The sequence below is a fragment of the Acomys minous genome, assembly GCF_964271855.1.
Source record: "Acomys minous genome assembly, chromosome: 1".
Lineage (NCBI taxonomy): Eukaryota > Metazoa > Chordata > Mammalia > Rodentia > Muridae > Acomys > Acomys minous.
In genome coordinates, this window is record NC_140483.1 from 36442186 (window position 1) to 36461863 (window position 19678).

General features: G+C 42.7%; 1 protein-coding gene across 6 annotated transcripts in view; it reads left to right on the plus strand.

Moving 5' to 3' along the window:
* The window catches only part of AXDND1 (axonemal dynein light chain domain containing 1), an 80039-nt gene that overhangs the window by 26542 nt on the left and 33819 nt on the right, over positions 1 to 19678 (plus strand). For 5 of the 6 annotated variants that reach the window (XM_084772431.1, XM_084772428.1, XM_084772432.1 and 2 more), the window contains exons 13-17: positions 1180 to 1281; positions 2638 to 2801; positions 7338 to 7413; positions 9372 to 9606; positions 15076 to 15277. In XM_084772431.1, coding sequence (XP_084628557.1) covers positions 1180 to 1281; positions 2638 to 2801; positions 7338 to 7413; positions 9372 to 9606; positions 15076 to 15277 — 779 coding nt within the window. The remainder of the gene's footprint in view (positions 1 to 1179; positions 1282 to 2637; positions 2802 to 7337; positions 7414 to 9371; positions 9607 to 15075; positions 15278 to 19678) is intronic. The other variant, XM_084772433.1, reaches the window with a different exon arrangement.

Here is a 19678-nt window from a genome sequence, read left to right on the forward strand (position 1 = left end):
GGAGAGATGGCGAAGTGGAGAAGAGCGCTTGGCATGGAAGCCTCATGATCTGAGTTCAGTTGGCAGAGGAGAACAAACTCAAGTCATTCCCTGCCCTGCACACGTGCACCCCACTGAGCACCCCACCATCTTACACACACACTAATTATAACATAAATGCAAATGTTATGGAACGGTAAGCTGGAGGGCGACGGAGGGCAACGGAGGAAGACATCCCAGGGCAGCCTATTTTCAAGCAATGGGTTTTAAGAAGGCACCCAGCCCCTGTTTCCTACGTCACAGAGCGACAGAATGGGGTTCCTGTCCTCTGCGGACGTGTCTGCCAGAGGAATCACCAACTCACCCAAACTTGCAGCTGTTTGTGAGCTTTGTGAGCACTATAGGCATGTCCTGTGTGGGGCTGCTGCTGTTCCCCAGCCAGCCGGCCTTACCTTTTGGGTGAGTCTTCTGTTTGGGTAGGGCTGCAGTGGGAACTCTGTTCAGCTTGGCTTCTTTTTCTTTTTTCCTTTTCTTCAGTGTGTGTATAAGTGTGTGTGTGTGTGTGTGTGTGTGTGTGTGTGTGTGTAAGAGAGAGAGAGAGAGAGAGCGCTTGAGTGGAGGTCAGAGGACAGTTTGATCCTTGCCTCTCCCCCTACCCTCATCTCTCTCTCCCCACTGTAAACACAAGGCTACCAGGCCTGCGAGCTGCCAGAGTCTTTCCTGCATTCACCGTCTTGTAGGACGCTGTGGGTAAAGAAGTACACTGCTACCCTGGCTTTACCTGGTTTCTGGGTTTTTGAAGCCAGGTCCTCACATTTTATCTACTGGGCCATCTCTCTAGCCCCAGCTTGGGGGCTTTCCCATGTATTGTCTTTCTTCTTCTTAACAGTTTTCAGGTAACCTGTCATTATCTTTGTGACATTCTGAAACTTGCCCTCTGTTTGGATTAGTCTGTATTTTCTTTATTTGGATGGCAGTTTATGATTTTCCATCTTACCCAGAAGCCTTGAAGTGTAATTCAAGTACAACTTGAATTTTGCTTCCAGTTCAATAGTTTATACAGTTTGTGATTCAAGTTAATTATTTAAGAAATTTGGATTGAATTAATGACAATAAAAACCAATATGTAAAAACATTATAATAAATAATAGTGTTTAAAACTTTTAGGTTCCTGATTATAGTACTCTTTTTTTAAAATAGGTAATTGAAAGAAATAGAGTCATACTGGCTAAAAAACTCTACCTCAGTGAAAAAGGCTGGAATAAATATGCTAAGCATTTCATTATTATGCTGTCAACTAAGGTAACTCCTACTTTACCTAAGTCATGGATAAAATGCTAAATCTATAGATTCTTAAGTACAGTTCTATATTTAATGCTTTATTGTGTGCAGAATGAAAAATATAAGAGAAGGAATAAAGGCTTTTAGTTACATTGTCTTCCATTGTAACCAAAGCAGCACATCTAGTAATACTGCAGAGTTCCAGAGAGTTAGTCACTTATTAGGGCTTAAGCTAAAATACAAGTAAGAGGTGGTGGTTGAGCGTGTGAGGGTCATGCTTGTAACCTCAGAACTCAGGAGGGTAAAGCAGGAGGGTCACAAGTTTGAGGCTAGCCTGGGCTACAGAGAAAGAGAGGAGGAAGAAGAGGAAGAGGAAGAGATGGAGGAAAAAGGACATATTAGTGATACATTCATAAACAATTTTATGAGAAAATTTATTGATTTATTGAACTCTGGCACTTAGTGCATTTTCACCAAGTCAAATCATTTCCAGAGTCATTAAAGTCCCTCCCTTTTGAGCACAGCAAATGTAGATTTGTTTATTTGTTTGCTTGGTTTTTCGAGACAGGGTTTCTCTGTGTAATAGCCCTGGCTGTCCAGGACTCACTCTGTAGACCAGGCTGGCCTCAAACTCACAGAGATCCACTGCCTCTGCCTCCGAGGTGTTGGGATTAAAGGCCTGTGCCACCATGCGTGGCCAAATGTAGATTTACTAAGGAAAAGTGAGAAAGAACTCAGGAGCAGAGAGGGCTTGGAGGGAGGAAAACCTTCCAGTCATTTGACCTTTTTTTATATTTATTTTTAAATTTATGTGCATATTTGTGTGCCTGTGTGAATCTATGTGTACCATGTGTGTGCAAGTGCCCTCAGGCCAGGGAAGGGCATCAGATCCTCTGGAGCTGGAGTTACAGGCAGTTATGAGTCACCAGATAAGGAAGGGTGCTGGGAACAGAACTCCAGATTGACCCTCTGCAAGATTAGAAACTGTTCTTCACCACTCAGTCATTTCTCCAGTGTCATTTAAGTGTTAAGATGACCCTGAGGTACATATTAGGGTCTTTATTTTATGGATAATAAAGATGAACTTTAGGTTAAATGGCACTGTCTAGAATTTACATTTGGGTCTGCTTGGCTTTCCAGTTCCTGTCCTTGAACTGGTTCATATTGCAAAGGAAAAATTCTTGTCCTTAATAACACATACCACAGAAAACCCATTACTGTACTGTCAGTGGTGGGATTTTGGAAGTAAAATACCTTTTCAGCTCCTTGACCCACTTCCTATAAATTCTTCTAGTAATTCAGTATTAACAAAGGCCTGGTACATGTCAACCGATGTTTATTATATGGATAAATGAATACCTTGACTCTGCATTTCAGGACACTGGAGACCTTGGAACGCTGCAGAAATTGACAGAAAAGTGGAAAACGTTGATGAACAGATTAAAGGAGGATGTGGAGCGTACAGAGGAGTCTACAAAGGACAGATCCCAGACCATGAAGGATGGCATTCTCAAATGGCAGCTGTTCTTCAGGGCTAACGTGTGAGTCTGCGAGAACCTTGCTTTTCTGATTTTCCTTCCAGTATGTCTGGTAACTCAGCCAACACCATCATTAATTACTCTAACGCTGAGTTTGGGGTACACAAGAACATCTATTATTGGCCCAGAGTGATGTTCTTCATAAGGACCTTAGACACAGGTGCTTCCCAGTGCTGGACACCTATGTAGTCTTCCTGACAGCCCTGCCACACTGCTGCTGCCTCATTCAGCTCCAACTCTTTGACTTTCCCTTCCTTCCTTCCCCACCTCTCCTTTCTTTTCTTTTCTTTTTGAGACAGGATTTATTTGTGTAGCCCTGGCTGTCCTGGAACTTACTTTATAGTCTAGGCTCAAATTCAGAGATCCGTCTGCTTCTGCTTCCTGAGTACTGGGATTAAAGGCATGTGCTACTGCCATCACTCCATTTGTCCCCCCCCCCGTGTCTCTCTCTGTCTCTGTCTCTCTGTCTCTGTGATGTGCATGTATGTTTGTGCCTAAAGAGGTCAGAAGAGGGCATTGGATCCCCTAGAGATGGAGTTGTAGGCTGTTGTGATTTGCTTCACTTGGGTCCTGGGAACTTCGGTCATCTGGAAGATCATCAAGTGTATATGGTCTCTGTGTGCGTGTGTGTGTGTGTGTACACAGGCCTGCAGAACTCAGAAGACAACATCCCTGTCTTTCTGCCTCATTTGAGATAGGATTTGCCATGTAAGCTCAAGAGCTTCTAGATAACCTGTCGCCATGCTGGCATTACAGACAGCGTTTGCTAATGCTTCCAGCTTTTCTGTGGGTCCTGACGACCCATTGGTCACCAAGCTCGTGTGTCAAGCACTTTCCCCCATGGAGTATTTCCTAGCCTAGAGTCGTCTGAAAGGGGAAGGAGCTAGCCATAAAGTGGCTCAGATGAGGCTGCGTGACTGAGTCATATGTGCACAGCGAAGGCTAGTGGGAACCTGTATTTTGGATGCATTTGGAGTAGGTGACCTCAGTTCCTGTTACACATGTGACTCAACAGGTGCCTGTTGTCCTGGCGCTCACGTTCTAGACAGAAAACAGAGGAGAAAGCTGATAGTCAACCTTGGTGTGACTGCGTATGGGTCACTCTGGACACCCCTGGAGCATCTGGGAGCGGGTTTCTAGAGAGGCTCACCTGAGGACAGAAGACTCATGTGCCCATAAGTGCACTGTCATAGAGACACATTTTAAGCACCATTTCTATTTTAAATTTGATATAGTAGTTCCAGTTTTTCAAAACCTTAGAAGACTTCCCAGTTACTAGAGGTGAAAATTCTGAAAGCCAGAGTTGGAACCTCCCTGAGCGGCTTCGCGCAGCCCTCTTAGCCGTGAGGAAGCGCAGGCGCCTCCCCCTTGTTCTTCGGGAACTTTTGAAGAGAACTTTCTCAGGCTAGCTATGATAGCTGTCACCTGTAAGGCCTGCTGAGGTAGAGGTGAAAGAATAAGAGTTCAAGGCCAGCCTGGGCTACTTAGTGATACCTTATTTTTATAAGCATTCTTTACGCAGTCACTGGCAAGACTCTGTTGCTAAGCATGCCTGCTTTTCTGAGTTCTAATTTTAAAACTGTAACTTGGACTCTCCCTCAATTCTGTCTCTTTTGTCATTAGTAGACAAAAGCTTAAGCATGCTTTTCCTACACTGGACTTTGTTACTGTCATTTTTTGTTTGTTTGTTTGTTTCCGAGACAGGGTTTCTCTGTGTAGCCTTGGCTGTCCTGGACTCACTTTGTAGCCCAGTCTGGCCTCGAACTCACAGTGATCTCCTGCCTCAGCCTCTTGAGTGCTAGGATTACAGGCGTGCACCACCATGTTCAACTTGTCATGTCCAGCTTGTTACTGTTTTTTCTGAAGACACCGTCTTCTCCTCCCCCATTCCAGTGCTGCTCCACGGTCTCCACACCCAGCTCCTAAAATCTTTTCCTCTCATCTCTGCCTTCTTTTTGTCATCAGCTTTTGGGGTTTTCAGCTTGCTTACTCAGTTGTTTTTCTTCCACACTGTAATAAAATTATCTTCAAGCTTCAAAAAAAATATTATTTTGTTGTTTAAAAAACAAACAAACAAAACAAATAGCCAGGCAGTGGTGACACACATCTTTAACTCCAGAGTTTGGAAGGAGGGGCAAGTGGATCTCTGAGATGGAGGCCAGCCTGGACTACAGAGCAAGTTCCAGGGCAGCCAGATTTACACAGAGGAACACTGTCTTGGAAAACAAAGCAAGCAAGCAAACAAAAACTCCCCAAATTAAGAAAATAATAAATAAAAATATAAAAGAATAAAAACAAAACAACTTTCTCCTTGTGAATGTCAAAGAGACAAAAGGGAAGTTTCCATAAGAAGTTGAGACTCCTGTCCCTACTGTTGTCATAGCTTTCCATTAGACTTCCTGTCCATTCATATATTGTTGGCAGTGGTATGTTATTTAGCAGAAATTGTGAAATAAAAAAAATATTCTTTCTAAGTTAATTAACTCAGTAAATTATTATAGTAGCAGTTTTCTTTAACCAGCTAGTTCCCCAATGACTGATACAGAGAGACTATGATTTATTATTAAGCTGTAGGCACTATGATGGGCAGATTCTGAGCTATTTTAATCCTAGTTCCTTTTAAAATCCACATAAAGTCAACGACTTGCCAATCTGATGACTCCTGGGGCGGCTTCTGCTCCATAGTCTGTTCACCATTTTGCCTCATGGTGACTCCTGTCTTCCCAGCCTCTCCTCCTATTACATCTTCTCCTGCTCCTCCAGCTTTTCCTTCCCCAAGCCTGGGCACCTAAAGCTCCACTTCCCTCGCAGCTACCCAGTCATAGGCTTCAGCATCTTTATTTAGCCAATCAGGGGTAACTGGGAAACATTCCTTATCATCACATGGTTACAGGAAATAGCCCAACATTCATAACAAAGCCATGGCAGGGCAGTAACCAGATCTGAAGGCACTGAAACCAGCATTTGAAAACACAGTTGTAGTCGGGCATGGCACATGCCTTTATTCCCAGCACTCAGGAGGCAGAGGCAGAGGCAGAGGCAGGCAGATCTCAGTGAGTTCGAGGCCAGCCTGGTCTACAAAGAGAGTTCCAGGACAGCCAGGCCTACACAGAGAAACCCTGTCTTGAAAAAACAAAAACAAAAACCAAACCAAACCAAACCAAACCAAAACAACAACAACAAAAAACACAGTTGGATCTTCTTCCAACAATAGTTTCTGCTTCACAAATATGTCTGTCAGATGTACTTGGTCAAAAGGCTGATGATGATGCTCCAACAATGGACTGTCTCCATTATTTTTTATTTTTGGAAGCTACTAGCTTGCACTTCCTGTTTACTTAGGTAGTTACTTTTATTTCTTCTTAAGTCTCTGATGGAATTTAAGACCAGATAGTTATAAACTTAGTTGCTTAGGAGTTAAGATGTTTTAAGGTCTAGAGAGATGTTTTTAAGTTGATAGGTACAAAATAAGACAGAGAATAACTTAGGTACAAAACTTTAGACCCACCAAGATAAGATGGTATTTTCTTCAAGGTTGCCAAATACCTTTAGACTAGACATGAGTATAAGCCTTAAACCTATTGGTTTTGATAACTTATTTCATAATTATTCTTACTGTACAGTTTTTTTAAAGCCTTTTTAATTAGACAAAAAGGGGGTTTGTAACAGCGTGGTCTGGTGCCTTGTATTTGATTGTTATTATTTTGCTCCCTAGGTCAGCTTGCTGCCTTTGACTAGCAGACACTCATGTACCCTATAATGACATTTGTAACCTTGCCTAAGAAGTTAATTCCTGATCTGCTGAATAAAAGGCCTCCACCTGGGCAGGACAGAAGTGAGGGGTGGAGCTAAGCTTTGAGGACTCTGTGGGGACAGAAGGATCACAGGGGAGAAAGATGGGTACAGGAGAATCACTATTGTAAAGAGCCACGTGGTCAGGAGGAGGAACTCTGGAGTTCCACATGGGAAGCAGCAGCCCAGATGAACAGCATAAACAAGGATTCTGGGATTGTGGATGGGAAGTAGCCCAGATAGAAATGATTATAGCAGATGGCATGGGGTGGGGCCAGGGAGATAGTGGGAGGTAGTTTAGGGAGTTAATATCTGCCCAGGCCTAGGAAAATAAGGCTTATTCTAAAATATAACAGGTGTCTGTGTCTTTAGTGATTATGATACCAGGTTAGAAAATATGCCATAATTATTAAGGCTATTTAATGATAATATTTATTAATAATACATATTGACTGAAACAAGAAATTCTTATGAACACCCCAGGCTTGAGTTCTCAAAACGAGAGCTCACTCTTTAAAGAGATACTCTGAAGGTGGTAAGCCCTGTAACTTGGTTAGTTAGAATTGGAATTTGTTATTTCTAATTGTGAATTTTAAGAGGAATGCTCATGAGGAGAGAGGCTGGGCCTGGAGACTGTACTGAAAGATAGCAGAGGTAAAAGGTGATGCTGTTGTTCATGTGCGGACTTGAGATTTTCTTTGTGCATCCCTTGTTCTGAGACCTTTATTGCTCTTTTTCCTCTTCCAGTGGAAAGGAGATCGTAATCCCTAATAAGGGAAACCCGTTCACTGCAGCCCTTATAGACTTCAAGGAGTACCAAAAGGTAAGGCTTTCTCGACATAGTCTGCTAATCCAATGGCTGGTGGCCAGTGTGCTGGCTCTCACCCACATCTGAGCCACAGTTCTTCCTTTCAAATGCTGTATTAGGGGCTGCAGAGATGGCTCAGCAGTTAAGAACACTGACTGCTCTTCCAGATGACCCGGGTTCAATTCCCAGCACCCACAGGGCAGCTCACAACTGTCTGTAATTCCAAGATCTGACACCTTCACAAAGACATACAAGCAGGCAAAATATCAATGCATATAAATTATAAAATGGTATATCAAGGTTTGTGAGTGGCAGAAAGTGAAAAAATAGCATCACTACTGGAGCCTTTAAAATATGTCTAAGTATTTTTCAGTTCTGCTTCAGATTTGTGGGTTAAATGAAGGTAGGCTATGTGATGAGAGTGGCTCTGATTCTTGGTCGAATTTCCATTATAAGTATTGTTTCTGCTCCCCTGTATGTAGCTTTTGTATAAAGAACAAGTTGGGAAAATATACGTAACATAAAACTTACCATTTTAACCATTTAAGTGTATAGTGTAATGGCATGGAGTACATTCATACTGCTACAAGGTCACCTTTCAAACTGAAATGCTACTCATTGAACAGTAACTCCCAGTGTTTGCTTGTTCTCAGCCCCAGCAAGCATTTTTGTATTCATGGTGAATTTGATTCTAGGGTTTGGTCATCTAGGAATGGCTTACTTCCCTCAGCATATTGCCTTCAAGGTTCATTCATGTTTCAGGATTTACTCTCTTTTTAAGGCCAAGCTGTATTTTATTGTGTATGTAATATACATACATACATACACACACACAAATATATATATATATATATATATATATATATATATATATATATATATAATCTTTTCCATACATTATTAGGATGTCTTTTGAAAGCTTCAATCTTTGAAAATAAATTTGATTAATTAAGTCACTATTATGAGGGCCAGGGATATGTTATAATACCACTAAGTATAACACATGCAAGGCTCTAGTTCAAGCCTCATCCATACCATACACACACACACACACACACACACACACACAATTATGTTATAGTAGTGGAACATAGGAAAATGTATAATGGCATTCAATTAATTTAAGAAGAAATATAAAATTCATGACCTAATGAAATCTCATACAGAGCTCAAGAAGTGATTTTTCGTGTGTATATGCTTTTGAGACTAGGTCTGGAGTGGTCCATTTCTGATCTGAAATTTACGATGTAGCCAAGAACACACTAGAGTTCCTCCCAACCTCTTGCCTCCCAGTCCTGGGCCACGGGTGCACACCACCGCGCATGCCCACTTCCTCTTCTCTTGGAACGACTTGTAACAATTGCAGGACTGAGGAACTTGACTTTTCTAAAGACAGTATATTTGAGTGATTTCTTTTATTGTGGTAGTTTTGACATGTATAGATAAAATTGAAAAGTGCTTTATTAGAAATTATAATAATAGGCCAGGAGGTGGTGGTACACTTGGGAGGCAGAGGCAGGTGGATTGCTATGAGTTCAAGGCCAGCTTGGTTTACAAAACAAGTCCAGGATAGTCAAGGCTACACAGAGAAACCCTCTCTCAAACAAACAAACAAACAAACAAACAAACAAACAAAAAGAAATAATAATTCTTATTTAGTTTATTAAATACTTTGTGATGCTGAAAATGCAATTCACCCACTATCTTCTTTCGACAGCTCATGATGGAGGTTTTATGATTGCATCTCATACATTCCAAAATGGAAGCCTAGGAAGGTACTTAAGAGTTAGCTGTCGATGGCAAATGGCAGAATGAGACTTTTAGCCTGAGTGTGTCTATCCCCAAAGTCTTATAAGAAGAGTACAAACACTAACAATAACCCGTGAACCTCCAGGATGACTGAGGACCGCGAGGGATGGAGGTGGGCGGGTGGTGATTAATAACGCCCTGTTCCTCTCTACCTTACTTTCTAGTTGCTGAATGAGGAGAAAGAAAAGTTTACAGGGGATTTTCTGTTGTCCAAATATGATTCTCTCAAGATTATTAAACACACACAGGAAAACTGGACAGACATTGGGTTTGGGATATTTGGTCGCCATAAGACTATGGATGGGGAGTTGCCGCCCGAGCACCAGTACATGGAAGAAATTACAAAAACCATAGGCAGTCTCTACAAAGAGTATGAAATAAGAATGAACGGTGACAACGGTGAGCAAAACAAGGAAAATGGGATTGCCTGGAAGTGTAAAGAATTCTAGCTGTAATTACAATTAGAGTTAGAAGAGTTAAAATCTAATATAGAAACCAGGTGTGGTGATATATGCCTGTAATCCCAGCACTTGGGGAGTCAGAGGTGGGAGGGTCTCTGTGAGTTCACGACTGCCAGGGATACACAGAGAAGCCCTGTCTCAAAAAATAAAAATAAAACAAGACAAAAATCTAAGATATAAGCACACACTATTACAGTTTTTAAAAATCAAGTAAAATAAAGCACTGAATATCATTTTGCTGAGATATAGTTTAATATATAATATGAGCCACATGTTGAAAGTATAAATGCAACATACATAGGCGTCTGCATGCACCCCACAGTCAAAGCCTCAGTATTTATTACACGTCACCATGACTCCTGATCAGTATTTATTACACGCCACCATGACTCCTGATCAGTATTTATTACACGCCACCATGACTCCTGATCAGTATTTATTACACGCCACCATGACTCCTGATCAGTATTTATTACACGCCACCATGACTCCTGAGTCCTGTGTCTTTCAGTTCTTACCCCTTTGTCCCTTCACCCATACCCTAGTCCGAACTCCACTTTCTATCCCATACGGTTCCACTTGACTTTTCATACACAAAAGAAATGTGCCTTGTGCCCTTCCATGTTTCTTTACGTAGCATCATGATATATTTAAGGGTCATTTATATTTACAGCATGTATCAATCTTTTATCCTCTGTCTCCCCTTATTTTGAGTCAGGGTCTCTCTAGGTAGTTCTGTCTGTCTTATGATCTCTATATAGACCAGATTGACCTTGAACACTGTTGTCGTCTTCTTCTTCTTCTTCTTCTTCTTCTTCTTCTTCTTCTTCTTCTTCTTCTTCTTCTTCTTCTTTTTCTTCTTCTTCTTCTTCTTTTCTTCTTTCTTTCTTAAAAACATGGCTTAGCCTCAAACTTGACATCTTCATGCCTTAGCCTCCCAAGTGCTGGGCACAGTTATTTGCCACCAAGGCTGCCCTTCCATCATTTTTGTGACCAGATAAACTATCAGATAAATTGTATGTATACACCTGATTTTGTATATAGTTTCAACTGTTGATAGGCAATTGAGTTTGCCTCTCTTTTCTGTTTCTGTTTCTCTTGGACGGAGCTCCACGGCAGCTCTATGTTTAGCTTTCTGAAGACAGGGGGACACAGTTTTATATCCTCAGAAGCAGTTAAGAGGTTCTGATGTTTCTGCTTCCTCAGTACTACTGTGGCCATCTCACCATCACAGTGGATGTGAAATACTGTTTCATCGTGATCTTGATTTGTAATAAAGGATACCAAATGTTCTTGTGAGACTTCTTTAGCCATTTGTCTATCTTCTTTGGGAAAGTACCTGGTGTGTGTATGTGTGTGTGTGTGTGTGTGTTCATTTTATTATTACGTTGTAAGAGTTCTTTTATTCTAGGTACAAATCACTTTTTAGGCATGTGAACTGCAAACATTTTCTTCCATTCTATTGTTTGCCTTTTCAAGTTCCCATTGGTTTTGCTTGAATGTATGGCTGTGCATCACATGTATGCAGGGCCTGCAGAGGCAGAAGAGGGCCTCTAATCCTCTGGAGCAGGCAGGTGTTACAGATGATTGTCAGTCACCATTGGGAATTGAACTTGGGTCCTCTCTCACCAACCCAAAGTTGAGACATTTTGTAAAACAGAAAATTGGAGTCATCAGTTATTGCTTTGGAACGGTCTTCTAGCTTGGCTTTGTATGTTAGGGTGCCCTGTTTGAGGGCCAATGTGTTTATCATGGCTATAGCTTTTCCATGAGTTGGTCTTTTTAATAGAATAAGATCTCTGTGTCCCACTTTTTAAGAGACATCTCTAATTTTGTCACATGAAGTATACATACATGCATGTGCACAATGTGGGGAAAAATTGATTAGCTGCCCATCATTACGCCAAGAAACCCAGGGTGAGGGAAATGATCGCTAAAGCCATCTGTGGATTTGTAGTTAGATTCCTTCAGTCCACGCTATTCCCACTCGCTGTTATGTGTCATAGATCTGTCTCTCTCAGGCTTTTCAGGGAGATTTGACTACTTGCTAACCATAGTAAAAAAAAAAAAAAACAACAGTAATTACTTTAAAATTGTGATTTCATAGCCAGTTTATTGAATATGTTATATAAGTTATCTTTCACACTCTGGCCTAGACACTGTCTCCCAAACTCATGCAATAATCTCATACAGGGAATAGCTAAGACAGCTCTCTGAAAACTACTTTACTAATAGAACCAAGAGCCCTTCTAAAACTGTTCTGAGCAGGAGCCAGTGTTATCATCACTAAGTGCAGCAGTAATATTATTATTAGGGGTCTATTCCTCTCTGTGAGATACCTACATGATTATTACTCATCTTTTAAAATGTTTGCAGCCACTATTTACCTCTGTAGAGCTTTTCTGATATCTCTCTGACAGCTGTTCCTTCTGTTTACTTTATAACTATTGGTATACTTTTGTTTTTGTTTTTCAAGACACGGCTCTGGGATTAAAGGGGCACCCACCATGCCCAGCTGCTGTTGGCATACTTTAGTTATTATTCACATTATTCCTTGGTATCTATACATACATTATGCTTCCTGTAACTAGTGCTTGTTAGATGACATGCTCACAAGAAATATCTTTAACTTTTAGCCCTTAAGTATAGGGTTAATAGTAGGAGATGAAAGGGACCAAAAAGTAGGGTATGTCCACATTCATCAGATTAGTTATTTTATGGAAGGTGGTGATGAATCTTTTTCCAGAAAGGAAGCATAGAGGCCGACTCAGTGCTTGTTGTATTGCATGAATGTCTGAGCCCACACCCGCAGCTACAATGTTAGTAAGGTAGGTGTGGTGAGGTGTGCTTTCAGTCCCAGTATTGGAAGGTGGAGGCCGAAGGATCCCTGGGGCTTGCTGGCCAGTCTGTCTAGCCAACTGGTGAGCTCCAGACTCAGTAAAAGGCCCCATCTAAAATACATAAGTGGAGAACAATTGAGCAAGGTGCCCAATGTCACCCTCTGGCTTTCATGTACACAAACAAACACAGCCGACAGCACACCACACACACACAGATATTCATATCTGCAGATGGAGACTGGATACATCCTAGAGCCAGATGGCTTGCTGCAGATGCCTACCAAATATTTACTATTATTTTTCTATGAAGTTATTTCAGAATGTTAAAGAGGATATAATTCTTTCAAAATCATTCTGTGAGGCCATCTTTATCCTGATATACAAAGCAGGAAGCAAATGATTAAAAAAGAAAGCTATACCCTTGGTGAACATAGATATAAAAATCCTCAAATGAATGCTGTCAATACAAACAACAGCACATTAAAATATTTTTGTTTGTTTGTTTATTTATTTAACATCTAGCCTGAAGTTTTCCCTCCTCCTCTCCCCTTGGTCCCTTCCCTTCTCCCATCTATTCCTCCTCCAGAGAAGAGCAGGCCTTCCATGAATATCCATCTGCTAGAGCATATCAAGTAGCAGAAAGACTAGGCACTTCCTTTCCTATGAAGGCTGGACAGGACACCGCCATTCCTTCTATGGTGTGGTAGTTTTGGGGTTCAGTGGAAGTCTAGTATGCTTACAGATCTGCTTCTTAGTAGATTCTGTATGTAGACCAGGCTGGCCCTGAACTCACAGAGATCCACCTGCCTCTGCCTCCTGAGTGTTGTGCTTTCAGGCATGCGCCACTACACCACCACACCTAGCCCTCAGTAGATTCTGAAGTCTAATTTATTCTCACTCCTTAGAAGATGGACATGGGAGATAATGAAAATCCATTCTCCCAAACCCATGGAGATGCTAAAAGTGCATCAATGTATTTTCACTACATCGTATATTCTTTGGGAATCCTTTTCAGTAAAAGATTGTGGTTACCCTAGTCCACTGATGGCGTTGGTCAATGTAAAGCTACAGGAAGAGACATGGCCCTAATTTTCTATAGTAGCAATAGTACAATTTTAAATAAAATGAAAAAAAAAAGAGGTAGTAGGTTTAAAACAAAGAAATCAAAATGATGGGACAGTTCTCAAGGTAGTTTGTACATTCCTGATTACTTATTGATTCACTGGTGAGTGCAGTGGGACCGTTTTCCTCAAGCATGAGACAAACAGCTGGCTTATGGTCATTTCTCTGTGTACCTATAAGAAGGCAGTATTTTCACTTCATCTTTCAAAAACGAGATGAGACACAGAGAAGCTATTTTCTTCTGTGACATCACAATGAAGTAGTCCACTGGGTTAACAGTAGGATCCAGGCTCTGTTCTTCAGGGGCCTTTGGGTGTAGAGGTTGCCATGAAGACCCAGTCAGTGACCCAGGAAGTGGCTTCAGAGCCATGTCTCCTCTCTCCTGCCATTTACTATCCCGGGGAGAAGCTGCTCATCATCACTGCTCCTTCAGACAGAAAACTGTAGTTAGTGATTTCTGAGCTTAATGCATTTGATTCTTCATGGGGAAAAAAAGAAAACTAGAATACAAGCTCATCAAAGAAGCATCCCATGGTCACACAAGCACTTGCTGCAGAGTTTTTTCTTGTTTTTTATTTACTAATTGAAGGCTCTTGTAGACCTAAGCATGGCCAACATGGCTCTGGCAGGCCTTGCCCTTCTCCCATTTCTCTGCCTTGCTAAACTATTAGATTACATTCCTAAAGCTAGCCCTGAGTTCTATTCCCTTATTTGTCCAGTTCCTCCTCCTGAGCCTGACTAACAAGGCCCAGTTATCAAACTATTGAAGTCTAGCAATCAAAAGCCCCCTTTGGATCACCTAATTAGCATGCCCAGTTAAAATTAAATACCTCACCTAACATGAGGTTTCCCTTTGTAAACTGACATTTGCGTATCTCATGGTCACATCTGTCTCTTCTCTATTCAGAGGCAGTGCTTCGTCACGTGTGCAAATATCCCTACCCCTTCTCCCCGTTCCTTTTCTCTTCTCCCTCACTTTCTTTCTTTCTTATTTTTTAAAAGATTTGTTTATTTATTATTATGTATACAGTGCTCTGGCTGCATATACACCTGTAGGCTGGAAGAGGGCATCAGATCATATTACAGATGGTAGTGAACCACCATGTGGTTTCTGGGAATTGAACTCAGGACCTTTGGAAGAGCAGGCTGTGCTCTTAACCACTTAGCCATCTCTCCAGCCCTCTCCCTCACTTTCTATCTCTTGTCTTTGTCTCTTATTCCCTGCCCTTTGTCCCTCTGGGAAAAATAAATCATCTTTACACTGAGAACTTGGTTTGGGGGTATTTTATGTCAATTCTGTCCTTTCAGAAATGAGTCAAGGTTCTCTGGCACAAGATAGACAAAAAGAGGTCTGTCTTTGCCTAGATTTTATAATCTAGTATTAAAACAGTGGTGTCACAAGTAGTTTGCTAATGTTCCCTCCTCCCCCCACCCCATTTTTGTAGGTATCTCTAAAATTCTTCCAAACTTGATTATTTCTCTGGACATATGTACTTTGAAGTTAGAGAACCTCGTAGAACATTCTAGTATGCCCCCTGAAGAGTGGCTTGAAATTGATGAAAAAATTAATGACATGAAGTTTCAGTTGGACATGTTGTTGAACATTATTGGCACTGTTCCACAGTACATGGACATGGACACGGGCACGTAAGTCCCTGGCTCTTCCCCTGGGGTGGATGCTTCTGAGGCCCACTGTAACAACCTAGTTGTTCCACCCCACTCCCAGGTGTGGGCGGCTGTAGTCAGTGGCAAAGCACCTTGTCATTCTCCTCAAAACGAAGCTTTGTACATTATAGTGAAGCAAGCTTTCTGTTACTGTCACAAAACACCAGCAGCTGGACTCTATTCAGAAAAGAGGCTTGGTTTTGTTCACAGTTTTGGAAGCTGAAAGTCTGAACCGCGTGGTACCAATTCTGTTGAGGGATATAACTAAGAGCATCATGGTGGGAATGCATACAGGAGGGAGGGAGTCACATGGCAAGCCAGAGGTATCCAGCTCATTCTTTTCCAGCAACAACTCTTTGTAGGAACTACCCAGAATCCCCTGAGAGCACGCCCGTGACCTAATTACCTCCTAGTAAGCCCTACCCCTAAAGGTTTCATGACCATGCAAAAAGCTAAGATCCCAAAACATGAACCCTGGCGTGGAGAGATGGCTCAGTGGTTACAAGCACCGCCTGCTCTTCCCGGGGTCCTGAGTTCAATTCTCAGCAACCATTTGGTGGTTCACAACCATCTATGATGTGATCTGATGCCCTCTTCTACAGATAAAACACTCACATACAATAAATAAATTAATTAAAAAAAAACCCCACAAACCCTTGGGAGAAAAAAAAAAAAGCATAGCCTAGCCCACGCATCCAATCTAGCTTATATCCCTTCCCCCAGCTGTAGGCTTAGTCAATACTAATATGCTTCATCTCTCTGCATTTCTCCATTATAAACAGTTCATACGAAAGAAATATTGCTGCAGAAGTAATCACTATCAAATATAGGCCCACTATCCAAAATACAGTAGTATTAAAAAAGTCACCTTGTAAGTGCCTCACTTTGGGGGAGGGTACTGATAGTATTATACTCACTGATTAATATCAGTTACTGTATTTGGGAGTGGGAAGAAAAAAGTAAAGAAAAAACCCCTCAGGGTAAAACTAGTAGTTAGTATTGGAGAGACAGAGAAAAGATAGAGGAGGAGGAGGTGGAGGAGGAGGAAGAGGAGGAGGAGGAGGAGGAGGAGGAGGAGGAGGAAGAAGAGGAGGAGGAGGAGGAGGAGGAGGAGGAGGAGGCGGCGGCGGCGGCCACTGTGGCTGAGGGGTGGGTGGCAGGAGAGCCAGCAGGACATAATCAGGTAAGGCTATTCCCAGCCCTCAGAAGGCCGAGGCACAGAGATGCCACGGACTGCGCAGCTGTGTTCCTCGGGGGAGGGAAATGAAAACAAGTGCCAAGAGCGTCACACACGGTTCTACTGCTGTGAGGAGACGCCGTGATCAAGGCAGCTCTTATAAAAGGAGGCATTTAATTGAGGGTGGCTTCCAGTTTCAGAGGCTTGGTCCATTATCATGGTGGGAAGTGCGGCAGCTGGAATAGGTGGAAGCTACATCCTGATCTGCAGGCAGAGAGGGAGCCCCGGAGCCCTCAGTGAGGAGCTGCCGCCAATAAGGCCACACCTGCATGCAGAGAGGGAGACATGGCCCCGGAGCCCTCAGTGAGGAGCTGCCGCCAATAAGGCCACACCTCCTAACCCTTTCACTGCCTAGTGTGAAGCATTCAAATAAATGAGCCTACAGGGGCCATTCTTTTTGTTGTTTTGTTTCGCTTTGTAGATCAGGCTGGCCTTGAACTCACAGAGATCCCCCTGCCTCTGCCTCCCAGAGTGCTGGGACTACAGGTGTGTGCCACCTTGTCTGGTTTATGGGGGACATTTTTATTCAAACCACAATAGGGGGATACGGACCAAGAACAGAGGAGGGCAGAATTGGCTTCCTTAAAGTGACAGTGAGTATTAATTAAAGAAGGAGAACTGGGCTGGGTGAAAGTACACTGTGTGAAATAGCCCCGCCTGCTGGAGCGCTGCTGGGTTCAGTTTCCTGTGTGAGCCTTGGTCGGCCTTCCCAGGTCCTGAGAAGCCTGGTGTGCCTCTGAATGGCCTTCTTACCTGGGTGCTTTCCTTTGGGAGATAAGATTATAGATGTAGACAGGCGGTGGTGGCACACGCCTTTAATCCCAGCACTCTGGAGACAGAGGCAGGTGGATTGCTGTGAGTTCGAGCCAGCCTGATCTACAAAGCGAGTCCAGGATAGTCAAGGCTACACAGAGAGACCTTGTCTTGAAAAACCAAAACAACAACAACAACAACAACAACAAAACAAAACCACACACACACACACACACACACACACACACACACACACACACAAAACCAAGCCAAACCAAACCAAACCAAAACCCAAAAGTCCTGTTGCAGGTGCCCTGCCTTGTGCCCTTCTGTCCTGGGCATCCGGATTCTAACCTGTGTTTAAGCTCCCCTGCAGGCTCTGGCTCTGCTAGAGTTTCCACCTTGTCAATTTCCATTCCAAAGAAAGACCTTTCTCCACCTAGCGGTGTCTTGGTGTCTTGGTGGCCTGGATCCGTCGTGTAGTCCCAGGTGGCAGGACACCAGCCCAGCATTCCATAGCTATACCAGCCCTACACAATCCTTCAGTAGGTGCCCCTTACACATTCGCTGACGGGCTTCTCTCTTCTGTTCTCACAAACGTCCATTGCGAGAAGCACTGTCCAGATTTTCTGGCTTTATATTGAGCAATGTTCACATGTGGGTTAGCCCCCCACTGATAGCCAGGCCCTTCAGGTCAGATTCTGTTCGTGTTTTGCAAAGTTCTAAATTTTACTTTGCTATCAAATCAAGAAACGCCAGGTACCAGCCACCTCTTCTAATAGCTATTGTTTTTCTTCTCCAGTATATTATTCCCGGAGGGGTCTGGCGGACCCTAACTGCATATCTGAATCTCAAAGGTTATATTACTTCTTTTAAAAAAAGAGTTTTTTAAGGGAGTCTGGAGAGATGGCTCAGAGGCTGCTCTTCCAAATGTTCTGAGTTCAATTCCCAGCAACCGGCTCATAACTATCGATAATGTGATCTGCTGCGCTCTTCTGGTGTTAGGCATACATTGCAAGCAGAATACTGTATACATAGTAAACAAACAAATCATTATAAAACATATTTTTAAAATTGTATTTTATTTTACTTTTTTTTTTTCAGACAGGATTACTCTGTGTAGCCTTGGCTGTTCTGGACTCACTTTGTAAACCAGGCTGGCCTCAAACTCACAGAGATCCTCCTTCCTCTGCCTCCCCGAGTGCTGGGATTACAGGTTAAAAATTTTTTTTAAAAAATTTAATTTTATGTGTATGGGTCTTTTGCCCAAATGTATGTCCGTGGACCTGGTGCCTATGGAGGTCAGAAGAGGGCATCAGGTCCCTTAGAACTGTAGTTACAGACGATTGTAAGCCCTCATGTGGGCACTGGGAACTGAGCCTGGGTCCTCTGGGAGAGCAACAAACAACAGCAGAGCCATTTCTACAGCCTCAGTGTCTGCTACCTTTTAATGTTACTGCGTGGAGAACAAGCTTCTAACACAGTAACCATGGAGGGACACACTCAAGCCACATCTGAGCTTCAGTTGCATCCTCATCCTTGTTTCCAAAAGTCAGCACCTCTGCCCCTTCTTTCATTTCTGAATGGAGTCACTGGACCTTGCCCCTGCTTTTTCTTGGCACATTGAGCTAAGTGTTTATTAATTGTGTTGGCTACTTTTGCATAAAAAGGTGGTTCTTTGAAAAAAGGATGTGTTAGTTAGGGGTCCTCCTGCTGTAATAAAACATCATGACTACAGTCAACTTGATGAGAGTTTACTTCAGCTTACAGTTGCAGTTCAACTCCACACAAACTCTAGTCATTTGGGAAGAGCAAGTCACAACTGAGAAAAGGACCCCATAAGACTGGCCTATAGCAAATTTCTTAATTAATGATTTATGAGAGTGACCCAGGGAGTAAGCAAGTGGTCAGTTTGCTTTCACGGCTTCTGCTTCAGGTCCTGCCTCGAGAGGTCTGCCTTAAATTCCTGTCTGACTCCCCTGGGTGATGGACTACAGCCCTGTGTTTGGAGACTGCCTAACCTGTATTGTTTTTTTCCATAAAATTGGGTGATTTTGAGCCATTGTTTCTTCCCCTTTCTCATCATTTCTGAAAGCTTGCTTTCTTTTTCTTTTTTTTCAGTGCTCTTTAATTTATTATAGTTTACTTATATCACATTCCAATTGTTGTCCCCTCCCTTGTACCTTCCTGTTCCCACCCTCCCTCCCTCTTATAGCCTAGTCCCCTCCCCTAGACCTCTGACAGAAGGGGACCTCCTCCCCCACCTTATGACCTCAGCCTATCAGGGCTCATTCCGATAGCCTGCCTTCCCTTCCTCTGTGTGTTGCCAGGTCTTCCCACCAAGGAGGAAGTGATCAAATCGGGGGCACCAGAGTTCATATCGGAGGCAGTCC